This window comes from Serinus canaria, chromosome 3 (assembly GCF_022539315.1).
Source record: "Serinus canaria isolate serCan28SL12 chromosome 3, serCan2020, whole genome shotgun sequence".
Taxonomy (NCBI): domain Eukaryota; kingdom Metazoa; phylum Chordata; class Aves; order Passeriformes; family Fringillidae; genus Serinus; species Serinus canaria.
This window is the reverse complement of record NC_066316.1, coordinates 36,443,375-36,467,410: the sequence shown is the minus strand read 5'-3', so window position 1 is coordinate 36,467,410 and position 24,036 is coordinate 36,443,375. Positions and strand designations below refer to the sequence as shown.

At 38.2% G+C, this 24,036-nt stretch overlaps 1 protein-coding gene across 1 annotated transcript in view; it reads right to left on the bottom strand.

The window, feature by feature from the left end:
* SMYD3 (SET and MYND domain containing 3) overlaps window positions 1-24,036 on the bottom strand; it is a 380,180-nt gene that overhangs the window by 33,892 nt on the left and 322,252 nt on the right. The window contains exons 9-10 of the mRNA XM_050973100.1: window positions 14,565-14,652; window positions 11,130-11,304 (exon numbers count right to left, since the gene is read on the bottom strand). Coding sequence (XP_050829057.1) covers window positions 11,130-11,304; window positions 14,565-14,652 — 263 coding nt within the window. The remainder of the gene's footprint in view (window positions 1-11,129; window positions 11,305-14,564; window positions 14,653-24,036) is intronic.

Here is a 24,036-nt window from a genome sequence, read left to right as displayed (position 1 = left end):
GGGATGAGCCACCTGAGGAGCATGCAGAAAGGGCCAAAGGAACGTGCTGTTTACTGGAACACAACTTGTCTGGCTTAAGCATGTGCATATTTGCTTGAATATATTACAAAGAAATCTTGGTAAAAGGACTGCAAAGACAGAAACCAATTTATCAAAAAACAGTATTAATTGAAAAACTGAAGTAAAATACAACACAACTTTCTAAAGATATCCAGTTAGTTGTGGATTTACCTGATTAGGAAGCAGTGACAGCAAGAGGAACACATCTGAGTATATGCAGACGTGAACATACACAATGAATGTCTTCATTTGTGCTTGGGAGAAAGGTGAAGTTTCATGGAAAAGCCTTTGCATCCTTACTTGATGTAAACCAAGTTCTGTCAGTTCAGAGCAGTCAAGAACTTCATCTTGTTTGATGATTAAATACAGGACACAAAAAGGAAGGGGTAGTGCTTTTTGGGGTGAATGGCAGGAAAATTGTAAGCAATTATTTTCTGCATTCCATCTGGTAAATATTTATCCAGTTCTGACCACTGAAAGAGATTTCATAGAAGAAGCCTCAGTAATTCCCTCCCTAGGCAGACTGATCCCCCACTATGTACCCCACACTGTTATCACCAACAGTGATACTTGGAATCATAAATGTTGGAGAAGACCTCTAAGCTCATGGAGTCCAGCTGTTAACACAGCACTATGGAAATCACCAACAAACCATATCCTCAAGTGTCATATCCACACAGCTTTTGAATGCTTCACCAGAGATGGTGATTCCACCACTTCCCTGGGCAGCCTATTCCAGTGCCTGACCACCCTTTCAGTCAAGAAACTTTTCTCAATATCTAATCTAAGCCTCCCCTGTTTCACCTTGTGCCCAGTTCCTCTCATCCTGCCCTATGTTGCCTGGGAGAAGAGACTGGCTCCCAGAGAAATGCCTTCTCCAGTGAATTGTATGTTGCTGAGCACTGTAGTGAGATTGGGATCCACAAGCCAGCCCTGATTTCCATGTAGATGTGTCCTTTCAATATATGAGAGACTTCTGTCACTTTTCTCTTTTTTAGCTTAGCAGGGTCTGAGTGCAACTTGCCGTGAGTTTTTTGTGTCACTGGATGCAGTCAGTGCTCTACCCTGGTGTTTTTCAGATGCAAAGATCAAGAACAGTGACAGCCCTCACCACTGCAAAACAAGATGGGAAAAGTCCTGTCCCACTGCAATATCTGGAGTTGGTTGTTCTTTCATGGACTTAGTTTAACACATCATAGGTTAACCACTGGACTTTCTTGTTCTCCTCAAGGTATCAGAAGTCAGGAGGGCTTCCCTGGGACAGTGCTGCTCTCAGAGAAAGGCAGGAGGTTGAAAACATAGGGTATTTAATAAAATTAACAATTTTAGTTACGTCAATAGACTTTTGTGTCACAGATTAATGTTGATGCTCTCTCACATGGAAAAGACCTTGCCACCCACATTTCCCACCCCTTCCACCTCTGTCTTTTTCCTCCATTGGCACAAGCAACCTAACACAATTTAATAGCATCTCTTGATAAACATCCAGCATTGGTAGAGCTGGCTCAAACTGCAGACTTGCCAGCAAGACAATACACAGATGAACTGCATCCAGACAGGTAGCAACAGATAAAGCTTGAGTATGCATTCAGGATTTTATCTTACTGTAAGCACGCAAACCTGTTTTCCATTTCAAAATTCTGAGATGTTGAATTGGTAGAGGTAGTATTACCCAAGTTGGTTAGGCATTTTGAAATCCCTTGAAAAACAAGAGAACTTATGCTGGCACAGTACTGAGACAAATATCTGAGATAACTTATCTTTAGCTATGGTCATGAGACTATGCAACTAATTAGTAGGGCATTCCCCTGGCCATAAGTTACTCTGTGATTTTTTGGTAAGATTTGAGAAGTTGTGCTGCATTTCAGAAGACACAATGTCTGTGTTTCGGAACATCTCCAACTACAACATGCAGCAATTTTCCTTTCTTCTTAAGCAAGGTCTCCAGTCATATTTACATAAACATTTTTATAACATATAATTTGTGCTGCTCTCTAAAGCAAAGTACTTCACAAAATGCTTTGGTAAATCTTGCAAATTAGCCCTATGCTGAGAAAATTAATCTCCTAAATATTTTTTCCTTTTTATGACTGTATATACTGAGACTTTTGTTTTGTAGCAAAGTAGGATCTAATTCCATTTTTCAAAGTCTGCCAAGCACACTCTTGCATGAAAATATTTTTTTTTCTCGTTCTCTTTTATATTTCATCAACACTGATTCAAGTAGAAAGACCTGGTTCAGGATGCTTCCACTTGTTGGCTGTCACTTTTGCCAGTTTTCAGAAGGTTTCTGAAAGGCTGGCCAGCCTTAAAAGAACAATGTATCCTTGGTGTGCATCATTCAACATACCTGAATTAAGATGTAAATGAATTCATGATGTTGCTACAATGAAAACACTTTGATTCCAGAACTTTATCTTCACTTCTGGCAGCCCATCAGCCGTATCCTGCAAGAGCACACTGCATGGCTAGAGAAAGCTGATTTTCCTTTTTAGGAGAGTGTTTGCAACTTAGGAGAGTGTGGCAAGTAGCCATTTGCTTTGCCCTCTCCCTTTTTAATATTTTGTGGTGATGGGGAAGAGTTAAAAGAAAGGCCTTTTCACCCTAATTTTGATATTTCTAGGCCTCTTGTCATTGTTCTTTGGTTGCCTATATCACAGACCCATGCTCTTCCTTCACTGGACATGTGTGCATTGCATTCCTCGAAGACGACTTTATTTTGGTTTTAAAATATGTATTTTTTTATCATTAATCAGTGGGCTTGCACTATTTTCTGAGAGTGATTCTTTCCTCTCTGATATATTTCTCTTGCTCTCACATTCATCAGTTTTCATGGCCCTTTGGGTGGCCACTTTCTGTGTCTGTGAACCTTTTTCCTTAGCAGCACTATAGCCTGCCTGCTTTTTAGCCTTCCAGCACTTGTAATCAGTTACCATCTTTATTCTGCTGTCTACCCAAAATCATTTGCTTTTGTTTCTTCCTTCCTACTTTCATCTTCAAAGTCACCTAAATAAAGCTGATTCAGGCTTCTGTGTCTTGCCTGATGATAAAATGACAAACTGAACCTGAGAAAAGAAGTTCCAGTATACTCAGGGGAAGAGAAGAAGAGAGAAGCAGGGAATCACCTCCTTAACCATGGAACTGGTTTATCTGAAGGCTGAAAAGCATCTCAGGGCTGGATACCAGCACACAGTAGTTGGGATTCTGCCCTCAAGCAGATAGAATTTCTAATAGAAAACCAGAGTGGAAAGGAAGCACTTTTTGTGGCAGCCAAGGGAATACATGCAGAAGGGTTTTACAGTTGACCATAAGGTCAATACAACATCAACTCTTTCACTTGAAGTTGCATAATCCAATATTAGATGCTGTCCAGGTAAGTAAGAAAAAAAGATTAGGCATTGACTAAATTTCTGAAGGCCATAAACTGCTGTATTTATGAGGTAGCACAAGTAGTGTTTCCATAGCAGTTGGTATTCTCAGCATTTCCCTGTGGCATAATTCTACTGCTAATTATATAAAGCGGAGTTATAACCCAATGTGGCTGTGTTGATTCTCATACCAGAGAAATTATTAGATAATTTAGAATAAGATTTGATACCTAGAGTGTTCTTTGTATAGAAAGAATTGATTTTCTGGTTTTATGGGGTTAAGGAAAATTGATTAACAGACCTTGACCAGGTCAAGTGAAACACAGCTCATAAGGATTTGGTATGGTGGACAGGAATATGCATGACCCTATTAACAAAGGTAACCTTATGCACCCAAAAGTAAGGATATTCCTGGTTTTCAGGTATATCCAAGTAAAGCATTCCTAATTACATCTTCCACAACATTTTAGCCCTTTTTCTCAATAACAGGCAAATTCAAGATCCGGTGAGTTTGTAGCCTACCATCATATCACCAACCATGTGGTCTCTAGGATTTGCTCACTGCAGTAACTTACACTTTCCTCCCATCTGCATGCTCTTCTCTTTTTTCTTCCTTTTCCTATCAATATGAGTCTGTGAAATCTCAGATTTACTCAGCATCACCTATTTTACTACAGAACCTCTGTGATCTTCATTCTTTGCATTCCCTGCTGCATGGATCATCTCAATAGGAACTTAGTAACTCATTGTCATGGCTCTTGTTTGACAATACCTCCTCCTTCGATTTTCAGGCTCAGCACACCCCTCTTCAAAGCACCATCTTTGCATCTCCCACTCTCCCTGGCTGTTCACTTTGATTCACCCTTTAAACAAACTATGTTCTTCAATTTCTTTGCTCTCCTTATCCACTGCTCCTTTCCTCTTCTCTTCCTCATGACTGTGGTTTTCTTTTTCAGTAACTTTTCTGGTTTTTCAATGGGGAAAAACACTGCCTTTTCATCTTTTTCAGCCTTTATCTCTACTATCTCTTCTCTTGCTTAAATAGCACAATTTTACTTTTTCACTACTGTTCACATCTCTACCACAAGAAACTCTTAATCGATTTCCACCTTGGAAATACTGCCCAGTCTCCTCTCTCTGCTTCCTCAACTCAAATTGACAATTTATTCTAACAAAGAAATAGGTATTTTATTATTTAAAATCAGACTCTTCCTAATTTTCCCCTCAGAGTATGCATTGTTCCTTACAGCTTCTCTTCTCCTGTTTCCTTCATGCCCTCTCTATTTTTCTCTTTCATCAGAGATAGAATTGTAATTTATCTGTCTTTTTAAGTGATTCTCCTCCCTTTTTTCTCCCTTTCCCCATGATTTCTACCTCTAAAGTAGCTTTTGCAAAGCAATGATCAGTTACTGTCAAAGGAATCCAAAATGCCATAGATGTTTCATATGTCTCTATTTTTTAACTGTTAATTGCTCCCTTGAAATCACTTGCCAAGCTCATTTATGTTTAGGTTCTAACCAAACTTTTGTTTAGAATCTCTATGCCATCAATGCCACCCTTTTCTTCTTAGCAAAATCCATACAGACACTGTGAATTCCCCAAAATTGTTCTCAAAATTGTTTCAATAGAAAAACTATGTGGCTTTTTTTTTTCATGGCACACAAATCTTTTTAATATCTGCTCATGCATATACTCACTTCTGTTTTTTAAGCATGTCCTTTAACTAGTGTGTAATAGCAAGCAGACTAATGAAAAGAGCTCAGGGCTTAATGCATAAGCCCTTACTTTGTAAATTGCAAGCATGCACATACAAAAAACCAAGAAAGGATCCCCTGATTACAAGACAAAAATACCAACTATCAGTGCTTAAGTAAAAAAGAAAAGCAAACAAAGCAAGGAATACCAAAAGCAAACTGAATCTTTTGGCCCTGGTAGACAGACAGACTGGGACAGAAATCCTTATTCGAGGTAAAGCATGAACCTCTCTGGATGGTCTAACATCTTAATCTGAAAGTGATCCTACAGTAAAAAAAAAAAAACAAAAAAACCCAAAGAAATCCCTGCAGATGAAGTTATCATTGCAAAGAACACAGAGCTTTCAAGATCTGTGAAATCCAAGAACACCTGGAAATGCTATGTGTGAAATTAAGAAATCAACACTTGCAGTTGTGTCAGAGAAATATGCAACTCTGGGAAAGTTGGTGATTTAGTTCACCAATATCACTAGGAGATCACTATCTGTAAAATTAAAATTCAAATAGCTCTTGACATAAATGAAAGATGAAACTAGAAACTAAACCTGAAACTAGAGATAGAAAACTGAAGATAGTAAGCACCCCTATACAAATATAGAGCTACTGGACATACACTGACCCAAAGATCTTGCAGCAATGAAGCTATTTAAGGAAATCTTAGCCCAAGAAATGTGGCATACACTGAACAAGGTACTGCAAATTAACACTGCTGTTGCTGAACTTCTACTCATGTGTGATAGAGTCTATTGGACAAGCCAGTGGTCTCAAAATTATACCCAAAAACCAGATGACATGACTGGAGAGAATAGTTAGAATTGTTACCCATATGCACAATATGTGAAAATGAAGAAAGGTGGAAGGGGGAGCACTTATAGGAGTGTGGGTTTATGGAAGTCATTGAGGATTATGCAGGTCAGTATCACTTTGGGGGACAACTCATGGTTGTTATGGAAACATACAAGAAAAACAAAACTAGGAAAGAAGCAAAGAATTGAAGGTCATGGTGCTATGCAGACATGCACAGCAAGCAACCAGCAAAACAGAAAATCCATTTCCTACATGGGAAAGGGATTGATCAGGTCACAGAAAATTGAGGCACCAGACTTCAGATGTAAAACCTCTCTTTTTCATTTTTTGGAAAAGGCTGTTGGGACTGGAGGGCAGGAAGTAGGGAGGAATAGAAGACAGAAGTGGTCTGCTGAAGTGTTTTAATGGATTCCTAAACACATCAGCCCACTGGCAAGCATTATCCCTGTGTATGGGCAAAATAGGTACACTGAAGCCAAAAACAGTGTAAATATTGTTACAAGCATCTGTCTTTTGGAAGAATTACCTACAATTAACCAGAGACAGTACACTCTCTTATTTATACTGGATTTTTCTCTTCTTTTGACACATTTTGCTCTAAACATTAAATGCCACGGGCATTTTCTAAAACCCCCAGCATAGTGAATAAGGAAGATTTAGTTCTTTCTGTTCTTTGTTTCATTATTTCTTTAAATTGCTTTCTCCACCTTGACATTTTTCTCTCCCTCTCGGGTGATGCCAGAGGTAAGATTTATGTTTACAACTGATGGTTTATGATTAAGACATTGAACTTTGGTCACGGAATTAGTACTGTCTCTAGGTTCAGAAAGCCGGCAGCCACGCTCGAAGCCCCGGGGGACCTTCCCTAACCAGGGTGCCGACTGGGACGAATCCGGGCTGTAACCCTTAAGCAGTAGCATCCCCCAGTGGCCCTGGCTATCACTGCAGTGCAGTTTTGGGGATAGTTTTCGGCTCCCTAGCTTTCAATGTAAACACCAATTCAATTCAAGTGCCTCAGAACTAGCCAGTACACAGAGGTGTGTTGACCTCAGTAAAGAATCAAAGGTATTTGATTTAAAAAATTATTTCCAGTCATTGCATATATCACGTGTGTATTGCAAAACACATAGCTCTAAAACCAGGATTTTTTTCCTAAATGCATTCATTTTCCTAAAAGCAGACCAAAAGAAAGCCAGACTCTATTGGAAATCCTTCTTGAAGAAGAGAAAATAGGGTTAGAGTTTGTTCCAAGAATATTAAGTTCTATAGCTTTTTTTGGCTTTTTTACAAGATCATAATTCAAGGGAAGGATACTATAGCAACCATCAATTTTTAATCTACCTTTTGATAGAAGTTCACATATTTAGAAAATATAGACCATCATATATATTGAATTAGATTTCTAAATCAAAAATTCCTGGCTGGTATTTCATTAACCCAATGAAAATTCAACCATGTTCCCAGAAAAAGACAAGAACACACCAGCCATTGCTCTTAAACCCAGCCCTTTGCAGAACAATCCAAAATTGCACTCACTGGGATTGCTTTCCCTGTTCCCTAAATGAACTCAGTCACTGACAAAAGGTGAAGTAATGGGGTACTACAGAATATTACTGGAAGGGGTGGAGAATAGGAGGAGGTAGAAGGGCAGACAAATGATGCACAGATAACACAAATATGGGGTGCTTGCACCCACCCAGCTCCCTCCCACTGCAGAAGCAGAGCAGTCACACTGCACAAGCCCTGCATTTGTGCTGACTCAGAGGAGAGGGGCTGCAGGGGGAAGGACATCCAAGGCTGCTGGGTGGAGAGCCAGAGCTGCACTTCTGCACGGGATGAAAAGAAGGAATTTTCTCTTGTGATACTGAAGCCCCCCAGTTACTTCTAATGCTGCAGCACTGGAGATGAAGGGATTTCAATTAAAACAACCCATCTGAAAATCAGTGGGATTTCTACATTAGCTTGAAATTCAGCAGGGGATTATAATCAGTGCAGAGCAGGAATCAATGAACATTTTTGTCGTCTCTGTATCGGAATCTCACCAGATCTGATGTCCCATGAGCCCAAAGAGGTGACATGGTGCTATCCAGCAGGTAAGCCCAGCAGGCCTGTGGTGTCACATAGTCACTTCTTTTCCTCCTCTTACCCTTGTCACAATAGCTGAGGACATCTAGCTGAGTTTTATAACAGATGCATTTTTCCACTCCCTGGCAGCAGTGTAAAGCACTGAATACTTGAGACAAGGGGAAAATATACCCCAAACCTAATCCCCAGAACATATGTGCCTTGTCAGTAATTTAAGGGCTAAATGCTGGGTCCTTCCTCTGAGGTAACCTAAGGGAAATCTGTCTTTCTCAGTATCTCTGAATCTGATCCTTCACGAGCAGCAGTCAGAGCTGAGTGTGAATGTGCTAACTGAGACACGACAAACCCATGTAACACCTCTTGCTGATATTCTGTTATTCTGTGGTTAAGGCTCATGAGGATTTTTGAAAGGAAGTTTATTTTTGCAAGCTGCTGAGTGCTGACTATGACATGGGGCAGCTTTCACTTAGGCAAATGTCTTAGCTTTGGTTAAGGCTCTTGGACAGACAGGCTATTAATGTGGCATTTTCTAGGAAAGCCTTGTAGATACCCTTGGCTTAGGCTTTTCAGTGAAAGTACATGTTGTAAGTTTTAACAAAAAATGGATGGCTTTGGTTCAGCACAAAAGGAGAAGGCAGCTTTTCATCTTGGCAGACAGCTCCTTTCTTTTTGCTAAACCATTTCAGAGGTCCTGAACAATGCTCCTTATGGGTTATTATTGCTACCTAGAAAACTGGGCCTGGTATCCAGTGTGACAAATCAGTTTTATGTAGTACAGATATATCTCTGCCACTTACATGACGTGGATGATTCTGAAAAAGTCAGCAACCATCATAATGAAAACATACATTATGATACAATGTGTCACACAGCACTGAAAATTAATCCTGCTGCTAAAGAAATGGAAAATGCACAATAAACACATTACCTGAAATTAAAACTGGTTCTGACCAAGTCTCCAGAGCCTTTAAAGTTGTAACAATGATTTCCTATTTATATGGACTGCGCGAATTCTCAGGTGATTCCCTGTGGAGATCTGTATGAATACTTTTTCCAGAGCTGAGGAAAGGAAAATAGGTAGCTATAATGGAACTGCAGGAGCAGCCAAGCAGTAGATTGATTCAACAGGAGAAATTCAATGTATCCCAAAGGATTTCCTAGGATTTGCTCTCCTGCTGCTTAGGGCACAATTTGTTGTAATGAGAAACTGAGGATTTTGTTTCAGGTGTGTCAAAGCTTGCAGTGATGACTTGAAGGTATAAAGAAAAAGAAACAACTGAAAATCTCTCTTAAATAATTATTTTGGGTGAGGAGAGACTAACGACAAGCTCTCCAAGGTGCAAAAAAGGTCAAATATCTCATGTAAATAATTACTATCTTAAGAGATGCTAATTGGATGCACAGTCAAATCCTTCATCTCCAAACTGCTGCATGAAACAGCTTGAAAACTATGGTACACTTCAGCAAGCAAAACAGAGAAAGCTTTATTAAATTATCTGGTAAGACTGCAATTGGTCTCACTGTAATCTCTGCTCTCAGAAATATCTGCAGAAAAAAAAAATGCTCAGTTTTCAGTTGTGAAGAACTGAGTTAACAACTTATAAAAAACCCAACCCAAAACAACTGAGGTTTTAGGTTTTTTTATTTAAGAGGGGAGCATTTAAACATGCAGACTACTCTGTTCACCTGAAGTGTGCCACAAGGTAGAACACTGGCAGGGAGCATGTACTGCTGCAGTACTACATAAGCCCTGTGTAAAAGGTTAAGTGGGACATGCACAACGTGAATTTCACCCTGAAGAAAGGTGAACATTTTTTGGCACTCATGTCCTCCTCTGTGACAATGAACAGCCATTATGAACACAGAGCTACTCCACAGTTGGGATGCACCATAGCCTGTGCAGGTTTTATCAATGATCACTTTTTGGTGAAAGCTCTGACACACTATGTTCCTCAAGAGAAGCCCTGAGTTTTATTCAGAAACAGGCTGCCATATGGGATTTCCTCAGGCAAAATGCTGAATGCTGATGGCATCTTCATTTGATTAAGGAAAATATGTAACATCTGAAATGTTCATATTCACAGTGGAGCATATTGTTCAGCTCTAGCATACCCCTCATGCTTCTCAGCATCACACAGTGTACTGAAACTGTATTGAAACATCACGTGGTCCACCAACAGAGAATAAATGGATGCTGTAAAAAATACCTTCCTGAGAATGAACATTCATGTGTGAATGACATTGTACCTGGACACTCAGCACAGGCTCACACTTAGTTACAAACAATGCTACTATTCAGAACTCAGAACCCAGAGATGTGAGTCTTTTAAAGCTTTTAGCACACTGACCAAAGCATCTGCCCTTTCTCTACTAGATGGCCAAAGTTGCATTACAGCTCCAGGCTCCAATCAACTTCAAGCCTTATCACAGATATGAACACCTAGACTATCCTTCCTTATCAACAAAAGACCATCAGACTCAGAAAATCCCCCAGCACATAGCACAGGAACAAGTACTGATCATGAGAGAAGAAAAGCAAGTACTTCACCACCTTGATCTCTCCCCAAAATAAGGACCAGGAGCTTTTTAATTTCCAGTTGAAATTGCATTTTGCAAGACTTTTTAATTCTTTCTGTAAAATCTATGTGTTGAGTATACAGAGAATACACATTATTTCAACCAGCCACCTGTCCCTCACTTTTGCCCTGTATCAGCATAAAACACTGATACCCTCATGTCAATGGAGCCTGAAACAGAAAGTGAGTTTCTGATCAGGGATGGGGCAGCATCTGAACATGTGAAAAAGCAAGGAGACAATAATAAGTTGTTATTATTATTATTATAGTTCCTGTTATCCTTTTATTTGCTTGCAGCCTGACTGTGAAAGCAGAATGAGCATCCTGCTTCATTCACTAACCTAGAAAGCAATGCAAGATAGACACAAGAAATAAAAACCAGTAAGAAGTATCAAGATGAAGCACAGTCTTTTCACTTTTAATGGTACAGCCAGCCCTCCCCTATCTTTGGAACCAGCTGAAGCAATGACACCCCTTACCTGTATGGTTCCAGAGTCCTGCTGCCATAATACAATGCTTCTTCCCAGGATTCAAGGTTAATACAGGCATCCATGGCACAGTCAAGCATTTTCAGCTGATAGATATTTGTATCTGGTAGATGACCCTTGTGGCTCCTCAAGAGATTCTGGCATCTTGCCAGAACATGCTTCCACTCTGTTATTGGCCTTAGTTAAAGAAATATATTTAAGCAGACAAAAATACAATTTCTAAATGCTGTTTAGCAAGGAGCAAGAGCCTCAAAGCATTAAAATAGAAAAGCTGCCATCATTCCAGACTCTGCTACAATTCTTGAAAACATACTTAAATGCTGAAGTGGCAGCTTAGGTAACTGTGCTTGGTTTACAAGCAGCAAAACAATTTTTAAAGAAGGCAGTATTTGAGCAAGAAATGGTAAAAGAATTTTATTTGGGTACTGAAACATTATTTACTTAAGATACTCTAGTTCTTAAAGCTAAGGGCAAGAGTCCATGGAAATGTCTTTAATGTTTTTTTAAAAGTCCCAGCAGCTAAAAAAAGAATATATATATATATATATATATATATATATATATATATATATATATATATATATATAATGACTCATTCTTTTATGCTGCAAAATTTTTGTAGAATTCTGGTGAAATTAGAATCTTTTCTTGAAATTAATGAATTTTCTCCTTGAAACACTCATGAAGAGCATTGTGACTTTTTTTTCTTGTACAGCTGCACGTTTCATGCATGAGAAAGAAAAGAATCACAGTTTTGATGTCTGAGTAGTTCAGGACTAATGATATTGGCAGTAAAAGAGATTTTCACCTCCAATACTACAAGAAGATTTTTTGTGAGGTTGGAATACCAACCTCCTCCTTTTGTGAGGAAAGATAACCTTGCACTCACTTTATTTGGATATTCCTTAGCACAAATCACTTTTTTCATTACAGTCTACACTGATTTGACTTCTCTGAGGACCAGATTCTTCTCTCTCTGACTGCACCTAATCTGAATCCCAAAACTTGCAGTTTTCAGATGAGTATTACCACCCGTGATTGTACCCATGGGAGTCCCAGAATGCGAGCAGTCTAAACACCAAGATACTTCTCACACAAGTAAGAAGACATGAAATAAAGAAGAAATTAGACTTACAGCAAGAGAGGTGATAACATTGATTGTATTATAGCCCTTTCCACACAATCAGCTCAAGGAAGTCCAGCAGTTATCTTCACAAATTATTGCAAGTACTTTTCACTCTAATCCAGCAATGAATTTAAAGTGTACAATGATAAACCTATGAAGTAATTAGTCCATCTTGAACATGGGAATATTTACATACTTAAATTTTAGAATGTGACCACCACGGGCCAGGATTTATGGCATGGTTGTTACAAGGCTAAACTAATTATTTGTGAATTGCTCTCATGCCCTTGGACTGAAAGAGCCATATAAGGGAAGGAACGTGTTATTATAAAATTGCCCCTTAACCTTTATATCTTTGGCAAACATCCATGTATTCTTTACAACTGATTAAGGACAAAAAACAGAAGAAAGAGGGATGTTATTTCTACTTGATACAATTTTTGTAGAAAGTACAAACCACTGACATTTTTGAAAGATTACCATTTTAGCTGATGCACAGTATGTCTGCTTTTACGTCTCATTATTCTGCTTTGTGCACTCACCAGCATCTGATAGCAGATGTGCTATACAACAAAATTTTCAGGTAAGTAAAATTGCAAACTAGAAAACCTGCCATCAGCTGCAACAGTACCAAAGAGCTGCATATCCTGCATCAGCCCAGGAGTAGAGGAGGGCTGCCCCAAGCAGCTCGAACTGTAAATTCAGCATTTCAACACCCCACCAGTTACCATCAGTAGGTCAGAGTGTGGGAGTCACCAACTTTCTCAACTGTAGAAAGTGTTGATTTAATTAGTTTAAAAAATGATATTTGCAGGAGCTAATACCTATGTGCCTCAGTCTGCCAGGAAGGATTTCTAGTCACTATTGGGAAGTGGACAAAAGTCAAGTTCCTGCTTCAATTCTGCACTGGCCACTGCATGGCAGTTACCACTAGCATTGCGGTGCAGTGCAAGGAAAGATGACACCTTTCAAATTGTGCATGACTGAGAACAGAAGCTGAACAGACAACAAGAATAGATTTCTCCAGCCAGTCCCAATGCCTTTTATTACCACACGTTTGATTAATTTAAAAGTATCAGTTAAATCAGTAATCTTAATTAAAGACACTCGCAAAATACATTAGTGCAGTTTCTCCTGCAATTTGATACAGGAATATTAAATAGGACCAGTATTCTGACTGCATAGTTTAAGCATAAGAACTATTGCACCTTCAGGTTGCATATCTATAAGTTAACATGCAGGTTGAAATGTGGACCCTGAAGATCTATTTCAGTTCTGTCTGTTTCAGTCCAGTGACTACAGAGGAACTTCAAATAAACTAGAAATGATGTGAGATTAAAACAAGTTGAGATTATTGTTTCCCCTTTGCTAAAAAAAATTAATCTCTCTGGATTAGAAAGAAACAAACCAGTGTAAGGGACTGGGCTTTTTGTTACTGTATAAATTGTGATCATTTGTTTCCAGCCTGGAATATCACTATGCAAATTTGTTTTTCATGATGCCAAAAAGGAGTACTGGAAGATTAAATTCTTTCTAGCTTGAGAGAAAACCCATGTTTCTGAGAGTGGGAAGGCATCTTGCCACAACAGGCCAAATTCCCAGTCAGGGAAATTCCACTGAATAGACCAAGATAAGAAAGAGATTAATAAACCCATAGTATTCTAGTAAGAATCTCTACCTCTCTTCTGCTCATCTTTTTTTGGTTGCTGCTGTTCACCAATTTCTTTAATTGAATTGAATATCTACATGACAGCCATTAGACTCCAGTTCTGTTTATTAGTGCAAGATCATTTCATTCAATTTGCTTAATTATCAATTATTATTATATATTATTATATCTTATTATAATGATGCTATAATGTCTGCTGTGAACCTGTCTGTGATTATTTCCTTGTTATTGTCATTGCTGTGCAAAGAATGAGACCCTGTAAACGTTCACACCGAAAGTAACAGGACAAAGAATTTAACTTTGCCCAAATTAAGCTTTCTTTTATTTAGAAGTGGATTTATATGAAATGGTGGGCTGTGATAGCAGAAATCTAAATCAGAGCCAAAATATCCTTTCATGTCCTTGGTTGTTACTACCCCTCCCATGAAGCAGTTCCATTCCAAGTAATGAGAGATTCTATTATTAATACAATTAGGAATTTTACACATTTTAAACATCAAATGAATTAAAAAACATTACAATAAAGAGAATGTAAATATAAGGAAACTAATCTCAAGAGATGAACTAATGCATACTCATGGGATCTTTTCACAACTGAATGACAGACTATAGCCTGTCACTGAAAGGATACCTTCTTTTGATTTTGGATATCTCACTTCATTTACAGCATCTTTGACTTCTTTCCAGGCATGCTCTTCACCAGCCAATTTCTCAGCATCCTGGAAAATGGAAACAAATGCATATAATGAGAAAAAAACCAGTAAAATGATAATATGCAGTAATGATGAAAAAACAGAGTTAAAGGATTTAGCTGTTAAAAGCTACTTGCAGAAACTGTATTGCTGTTTTCATAAACACAAAACCCCCATTTCATCTGGAATTCATACTCACCCTGTTTTGTAAGCAAATGAGATGATATAGAGAAAAATGAATGCAAACTTGGAAACATGAAACACTCAAATCAGATATTAAGTTTGCAACAAGAGCTACGATCAACTGGAAGAAAAGAATTAATAGCCTGTTTTTACTATCAAAATGTATTGGGGAGATTAAGTTCTTCCAAAGACCTGCTACCTAAGACTTCCCTTAAGCACACTGTAGAAAGGATTTAGCAAATAATTTTGCTTAACCACATGGAGATTATAGAGGCAAACAGTGGGAGTTACGCTTCATCCATTACAGTTATAAACATGATGTTCCAGGAGAAGTGTACAACTCAGAAAAAAGCTGAACTATCATTTAAATCATCACTATTTCTTCCCTACTCCATTGGATTTTACAAGCTACATTTTCCTATCACTTTCTCATAAAGAAAAAAAAAAGTTTAATGGCTACAGCAGTAAAGAGAAAGTTTCCCATTTCAACTCTCTAGCGGTGACTAACTGAACTTTAGGCAAACCACTTGGAACAAATGCATTAAATCATCTACAGACACAGTTAAGCATCTTGTGGGATTTCCAAAAGCATCCAGTTCTTCAATTTCCATTGCTACAGAACTAAAATGCCTTTAAAACTCTGGCCTGTATACACTGCAGTTCATTACTGCTCTCTCCTTATAAAAGACCCTGCTACTTTGAATAAGAGGTTTTTTAAGTGCAAAGTATTGCAGGAATATTTTTAATGCAGTTCTAAAAAGATTCAGCAGGGGTAGAGGTCTGCAGAGGAAGAGAGAAAGTGTGTTAAAATCTTACCAAGCACTGTGAAACCAAGAGATGCTCACCAGGAATCACAGAAGCACCTCCACTCAAAAGCCTATCATCTGTAACTCCTTAGAATTGTATCATTTACTTATTCCACTGCTCCCCATTTGCCATAAATTCAGAAAAAATTTACAGTGAGAATCAGCACTCAGTTTCACATTTAATTTGCAGTTTTGTCTTTCCATCTGCCTCATGAAACAGCAGACCTCTGTGGATTCCAGGGATGATTAAATCAAGATTAAATCAAGGTTGTTCTCAGCTGCCCTACCTTCCTGTAGAGCCTTACAAGGGGAGTGGCCTGACACCACTGCATTTTGTACATAAACTTCCCTTACAATCAGTTCTCTGAACAAAATGATTACCTGGAAATAATTTTAGGCAGAGCTGAATTTGCCACCAGAAGGCATAAGGTGAATGTTAGGACAAACCTGCTGATACCACAGAAATTTTACCAGCACAGTGAGTGAACCTGCCCAGCCCTCTTCCAGCTTTGCAGGAGATGGACACTGAATCTCCTACTGCCAATGTAACCTCCACTGATTTTTGTGGGACTACATCTACTTCTGAACACAGCTGGTTAACCTGGAACAATCTCTCTAAAAATGCTTTCATGGATCAGGTGCTGCTCATTGACTGATCTAAAAAATAAATCCAGCCTATAAGATACTAATAATGACATCTGTGAAATCCTCCATTTAAGGAGCTATGAAACCAGAAGAATTGTTTTGTTATCTTTTCTCACTAGCTCAAGTATCTTTCAGAGTGTTTCTCTAAATGTTGTAAGCCTAGCAACTAAAACCTCAGAAGCATGGGAATTGAGAGAGATTTATAAGTGAAAGAAGGAAAACAACTATGCAGCAAGGCCAAAGACTTGGGGCTCAGTTTGCACATAGCAAGACTGATGGATGAATGACTAAAGTGTTCACTCAGATGGGATTAACCTTTCTCTGTCTAGTGCAGCTTTTGGAGTTACTGTTGTCTTCTAGCATTTAATTAGCAGCATAAAGCAGGGCAAGGTTGGGGGTTCCAACCTTCACTCTAGGGCACAGAGTTAACTCAACACTGGCTTCATGTCCAGGTAGAGAATAGAGACTGTCTGTTGGGCCAGTAAACCCTCAGCCCTCTCTGGATGGATGGTCTTCATCCTTTTTGCATGAGAGTTTAGGATGGAGGGATCTGGGCAGGATGCCTGGCTCTGGGAAGGATTTAAGTCACAGGATTGAATGAAATGTTTTCTGTGTTCTTAAAATGAGGCATTTTAGGGATTGGCTGACATAAGAATAAGCAAAGATATGGCTAGCTTGGCATTTTACATTTCTACTGTTCTTCATCAGATTTCCACACATGAAAGAAGTCCTGTCCTTTCCTAAATGCTCTAGTTCAAGGTATAGAGACTGTTTCCAAACAGGCAGCCAAGCAGGGGCTGCAAAACAACAGGAGAGGTTGTCACTGGGAACACTGCCTTCCAGCCAAAGAAAGCTTATCTTATTTCTGCTTGAACTATGGTTTATATGTTTTTATCCTTTGTAAAACTGACATTTGCTGGTTACATTGCACTCTTTTAATCCATTTGTATATTTAGAAGAGCAGATATTGGTCAGGGAAAACTTCAGTCCTTCTTTTTCACTTGTCTCAAGGCAGCCTGGGAGTCCAGTACCTCCTACAAAGCTTTGATTACTTCTGCCTATGTGGGACTGGATAGCTGAATACTGAAAACAGGCACATAATGAAGATGCCATTGGACATACTTCAAATAGCAGAAGATAGATAGAAGAAAGATAGAAAAATAGAAGAAAGATAAGCTTTAAGTTGTTTTTCTCCCTTGGAAAACACCTTCAAAGTCATGGCCATGCAGTATGATTAAGCCAGTTACAAACACAAAGCTGCCTTGGAGTTGGAACTATGAAAAGAATTGACATGATTAAAAGTTATACTGAATTTTTTAATTCAACCTAAGAGCATGGCTGTAACAGCTATGAGAGATACAGCTTTCTGTGCAGTAATGTCCTTTCAAAGATCTCTTTTGAGAATCAGTTCCCAGTCAAACCTCCAGGTGTGCAGAGCTGCCAACATTAAGGATGGACTTTTTTTATTTTTAGAAAAGAACACCAGCTGAAGAGAAAAATAAGCTTTTGAAAAAGAAGGAAGAGCTGGCAATTTCTGCCTAATTATTTTCCTTATTTCTAACTCTGACACTAAATGCAAGAGTCTGTTTCTCAGAACAACAAAATATTTTTCTCTTGGTCCAAAATATAATTAGACCAGATAATCTAGTCACAAAGCATTAACAAAAGAGAGAGAAACAAGAGAACTGGAGGGTGTCTGATGAGGACTATAATCTCTTTGAAGACTGGTCAAATATAAAATGATCTGCAGTTCTAGCTTTAAGTGATAGAAAGTTTTATTATAAAAGCATCATCTCCTGGAACAAGTACAGACATCAGACACCACAGAAATAGCATTTGAAAATAATCACTTCTTCCATTCTCTAGTATTTCTATCTAAAAATTACTTCTCTCTCTCTGTCTTTTCTGCTACTTGAGTGTCCTGAACACATTCCATCCTTAATGGAACTGTCCTTAGAAAGGAGTGTAATCTACAAAGTACAGATAAATGCCTCTCTTTCCTTCCTCTTCCTTCACACCACTCCTCTTCCCCCAGTTACTCCTCTGTTTCTTATTCTTCCTGAAAATGCTCCCTGCCTATTTGTTTCAGGCACCGCTGCTAGTTAGCAATCACTGTTCTTTGTGATCCCAGCATTAAAAATCCTGATTGCTAAAAGATTCCCACATGGACAGCATGTCCTTTAATATTTCTCTTACCAAAACAAGCACATGCCAACCAGTAAGCACCATTGCCCTCTCCCCAAAAGTGCTCCCACAGCCCCACCACTGCTCATCTGTTATGCACTGCCCCTCCAAAACTTTCCTGACCACTAGAAAGATTTATTAAGGGCTAGTTCTCCTTTCACATTCAGGATACAGTATAGTTATGAGACATGGATTTTTGGTCCTCTATACAGAGTTCATCTTTCTCCTTGTCATAGGTGGAGGTAGAGAAACAAGCCCAACATTCCACAGAGAGGAAACCATGAAGCACTCCTCACCTCCCTTCAGAGAAGGGAGATCTGGCAACTGGAATATCCAAATGGTGAATAACCCCTATACCTCTTTTTCTTCTTCCCAGCATTCCTCCCATTTGAAGTATGTCCAATGGCATCTTCATTATGTGCCTGTTTTCAGTATTCAGCTATCCAGTCCCACATAGGCAGAAGTAATCAAAGCTTTGTAGGAGGTACTGGACTCCCAGGCTGCCTTGAGACAAGTGAAAAAGAAGGACTGAAGTTTTCCCTGACCAATATCTGCTCTTCTAAATATACAAATGGATTAAAAGAGTGCAATGTAACCAGCAAATGTCAGTTTTACAAAGGATAAAAACATATAAACCATAGTTCAAACAGAAATTAGGAGTCTAACAGGAAATATGATTGGATAGGATATTTTTGCAAGACTGAAAAATCACAGTAAATAATAATTTTTTCTGAACACAAAATAGATTTCAAAATAATAATAATAATAATAATAATAATAGTAATAGTAACAGCAGCAGATAACCCTGTTCTCCTTTTTTTGTGAAAACTTAATTTTTAAGTTTTCTGAACTTTCGTACTTTAACACCTTAAAAGCTGTAAATCTCTCAAATACCTAACCATTTCACAGAAACTGTTGTTTATTGCATATGATTTGCTTAATTTTTAAAAATTTCTAAAAGTTTAAGCAACTGCAAATGTGCATCTGAATAGAACAGAGGAGCTCATACACATTTAAATCAGGAAATAACATTTTAGAACAGATCTGATACATTGAAAGCATAAATAATGGTTTTGTATTTCTGTTTCTATTTTAAAGTGCAGGAATTGCTGCATGTTTATTTCCAGTAAACTCAGTAACTCATTGTTTTATGCTAGACAGCAAAGAAAAGCATTAAACGAGCAACGACACTGCACATCTTCTGAAGTTTCCCTTTCAGAGAGATGAAGAGTGTCAGTGAGAAAATGTGGTACACAAGCTGTGATATTGCAGCTATGCTAAGTTTCTGACATGAGTTCTTCAGAGCAAAAAGGGCAGGAGGGCCTGCCAGGCAATCACAGGTGCAGGCAGCTACAGGCACAGCAGAAGAAAAAGCACACTTGAGTGATTCCTCAAAATAGCTGAGATATCTCCTACAAAACGTTTTCTGGATAAAGTTTAAACTCAGAATCAAAGACTTCTCATCTCTTGTTCTGAGGGCTGTGGTTTATAGACGCCTGCAGCTTCAGCTGAGGATTCACTCACCTTCAGTCTCGTGGATGCATTTCATTAAGAACTACAAGTATGTGAAATTATCAGTGCACACAGCCCAAGATTTACAAGGGATTTCTGAAGTTTTAAAAGCTCCCTTGCTCTGCTCCATGAAAAATAATGCCAGGTTCACAAATACCAGTTTATCTATCCTCTGCAACCCACATAAGGTTATCCTCACCAGAAGCCTTGTGTTTTCTGTCACCTGGCTGGGAAAAATGGCAATTCCAAAGGTACTCTATTTGCAGACAAAAAACTGCTGTGCTCCCTGCAAGGCTACTGAGAGGGGATGGGCTTCAACTTCTGAGCAAATTGAATTTGTACTTTTTAATTTTGAATTCTGAGAGTAGAATAAGACACATTGGAGCTGGATGCTGTATTGAATCTGTGCAGGGCATTGCTCAGTATTAGGCAGGCTGCATTCCCTCACACAATCAATAGCAGCTCTTCATGCATTACTGGCTCTGGTGTCTGGAAGTGCATAAGAACTGCACAAGCTAGTAACACTCTAAATCATACAGGTATTGGAAAATTTAGCAGTTCTTCACACCATTCATGTTTAAGTGCTCTACTTAGGCACTGAGATCAAGATGAAGGTCTTCCCACACCCTGCATACAAGTAGTGCAAAAAAACAAATGCCTTCACAGGGCAGTGTGAATAACCTTCCCTTAACATTATCCAACTTAGTTACAACATTACTATATTTACATAGAAATTTAAAAGTGACATCAAAAACAAAAGCTGTGGGAATTTTTTTAAAATGAGATGCTTTCAATAAAGAGAAAGATAAGATCAGCAAGTGTATTTTAAGAACTCACTTCAATTTAATAAAATTAAATTGGACTAAGATAAGTCCATCTTAGATTTAATTAAGCCAAACTGTAAGGTAAGAGAAGCAAAGAGACAAACAATTCTTAACCTCTACCACTGCAAGTCCAATATTTGCCAGGTTCACAATTCTGCACAGCAGAAAATAGTAATTCCATTTCTGTCAGAGTCGTACTCCATTCTCCTTCACTGCAATCCCATTTCAGCTATTAATTTATGTGATTTTTTTTTAGACACACACATTTTTAAACAACCTTTTCAAAGATCACTGCATCTGTATTTTGTATGATACATGGGCAATCTCATAAATGTGAAAGAAATTTTATAGTGAAGAAAACTGACATCATTCTTCCTACTGACTCCCTTGCTATATAGATTCAAGATTATAGATTTCCTTGCCAGAGGAAAACACAATGTTTTCTATTTCTTTTGTGAGTGTTCAGACACCCATGCTGAGATTCATTTGCTCACATGTAGATATTTGGGCCACCCTTCACTATGACAAAGAAACACTCTCTGGGTGCAACTTGCATTATCCTAAAGCAGGCTTCTAAAATATGTCAGATGAATAAAAGTCAAAGTCTGTTCATTCTTCTGCATTTTATCCATAAAGAAAGTCTAGAGCAACTAGCTCAGATGATGACATTTATCCTGTAGCTGTCTGAGATGTGGTGAAATAAATTGTAGCTGTAGATCCCCCTTTCAGATGTAGAACACCCTTGCAGTGGTGGTGCCTTATATTTCAATAAGTCCAATTTACCAGCAATTCCAGTTACTCTCTATTATTTACCTGTTCTCAGAAATGCTTATTATTCTCTCAGTCTTTGTCATCCATTAATTTTACTGGCAATGTTTTTGCAATTCCTTTCACTTAATTCATGAAAATGCTGTGTACTCTACAAACAGGGTTATTATGAATACACTTTGGAATTATTTCATAAACATTATATATAACTGATTATTATGGTGTATGGTGATTTAATATTTAAGTGTATTGTCAGAACAACCTTCAGAGTGTATATAGAGTGTGCAGATATAAAAATTCCTGTAGTTAGAGAAAATACACCCAAAAAAGCTCAAAGTTTTCATTAGTCTCAAACATCAGAGCCCAATGGAACTTCTTTAAAACCAATAAAACCCAGATCAAGTGTTGTTATTAGAGCTTATCTGTTTTACATCCACTCTTTGTAATAAAAATCTCAACAAATAATATTACAGACAGCATTTTCTGTCTTAAAAAGCAGTATAAAAGGATGTAATTAGCAAGAAAGCATGATAGTATCTAAAGACAGGTCTGCCAAAATATAATAAATACACAGGGCTAAGCAGCTAAACTACATCATAGCATCTTGCTACTTGGAGACTCCTCAAATGAAAGGCACATGTATTTAATGCATTCAAGTCATTTCAGTTAAGTGTAAGTCATTCTGGTTGCTGACCCAAACATTTGCCATATTTATTTTTAAACGAAGTCCCTTACATACTACTACTCTTTCTGGAGTCACACTTGCCCATCTTTGTGTCACACACAGCTCAGGCCCCTGGGGATGACTGACACTTTGCAGGCCCAAGACCTCAGTGCCTACCCAGTCAGGGTGATGAGCAACAGGACTGAGTTTTGTGTCTGTAACAGCACTGCCTCTATAAATCTCCCTGTGTCAGGAGCTTAGGGTTGACTGCACAATTCCCATCCGAGCTGCATAGGTTACAAGCAGAAATAAAAATTGATTGGACAGTGGGAAGAACAATAAATAGAAGTTCACTATTTATCAACTCATAAAAACCAGAAATGAGGAAAAGAAGAGGAAATTACTTAGCAGGAGTGAAAGAGGGCCTTATGCCAGATCAGCCAAAAATTCTTGTCACGTTTGTAATTCCATTGTAATTTCCAGCATTGGTACAAAAACAAGCCCTGTGTTAGTTCATCTACCTGAGCAAAGACACTGTTCAGCCTAATCCCTAGCAACAGTGAGACTGGTATTTCACAGACTGTCTTAGACATTGTACATTTGTTAAGGCAATCTCCAGGTCTCCCACAGCACACAAACTGACAGCTATAAGGCAAATCTTCTTTATTCCTTAATTCTGCATCCTGTGGAGATATGGAGTGGCACTGAGTGCATTTAGGGGCTCAGAAGAGATTTGTAGGTCCAAAATCCTCAGAATTTTCAGTTATTCACAAGGTATAATCCAATCCACATTCATCAGTTCACTGAAATATGCACTTAAGTTCAAAAGCATATATAAATCCCATTGAAGTTAATATCTATGCAGATGACTAAATACTTCACTAACTAGAAATGTAGTTACTTGTGAAGTTCAATATATGCTTCAGTGATCTGAAGAACTTGTTCCCATTGAATTATTGGTTCTCACTGAAGATATACTGACATTACTTTAGATTCTATTTTTGAACACTAATATCAAAACAATTTATTAACTTAATGCATGAGATACCTCATGATAAAATTGTAGCTATAGTAATTCTGCTTTTTAAATGTATACTGCAATGTAAAAATATAGTATTTACTTCAGCATATGCTTTCTGAATGAATGGGTGTGAAATACAGGAGGCTGATGGTTTAGAAAAGAACATGCAACATAATTAAGATCATACATAGTTGATCAATCCACTCTACACCTTAAAATATTTGCTGGATCTCAAAATTCCTAGAGTACTACTAAAAACTGGTTGCCTAACTCACTAGCATGCTTCTTGAATATTTAGCATCAGTACTCAAATCCACACTCTCCAGTCTCCAAGTGTTTTAAGGTCATGAATAAAGGAGGTTGAATTAATTTTTTACAGCTGCAGCTCCCTGAGTGAGCACAATACCTGGAGTTTCCTCCTCTAGAATTTTGCCAAAATATTTGACTTCTGACTAGATTAATATTAGTTTAATATAATCAAAGAAGAGGTTTTCAAATACTTTAAAAAGATTATGTAGAGCGTTTTAGTCATTTCAAAAACTTCTTTGGAGAATTATTATTGACTGTCCCCTAACTAACACCAATTTAATCAGCAAAGGTTTTTCCAGGGTTTGAGGGAAGCAGTCAGAAACACTCCACAAGGCAAACAAGAGCTTGAAACAGTTTCCAGTACCTTTCTAGTACTCTGTTGTTCCAATTCGAAAATAGGAACATTTTAGTCATTTTCATGAAAAATATGAAAGAAAGTGAAAGGGACATGCTCTAAAACATCCCAATGCCATGAAAACTATTATAAGACCCTTG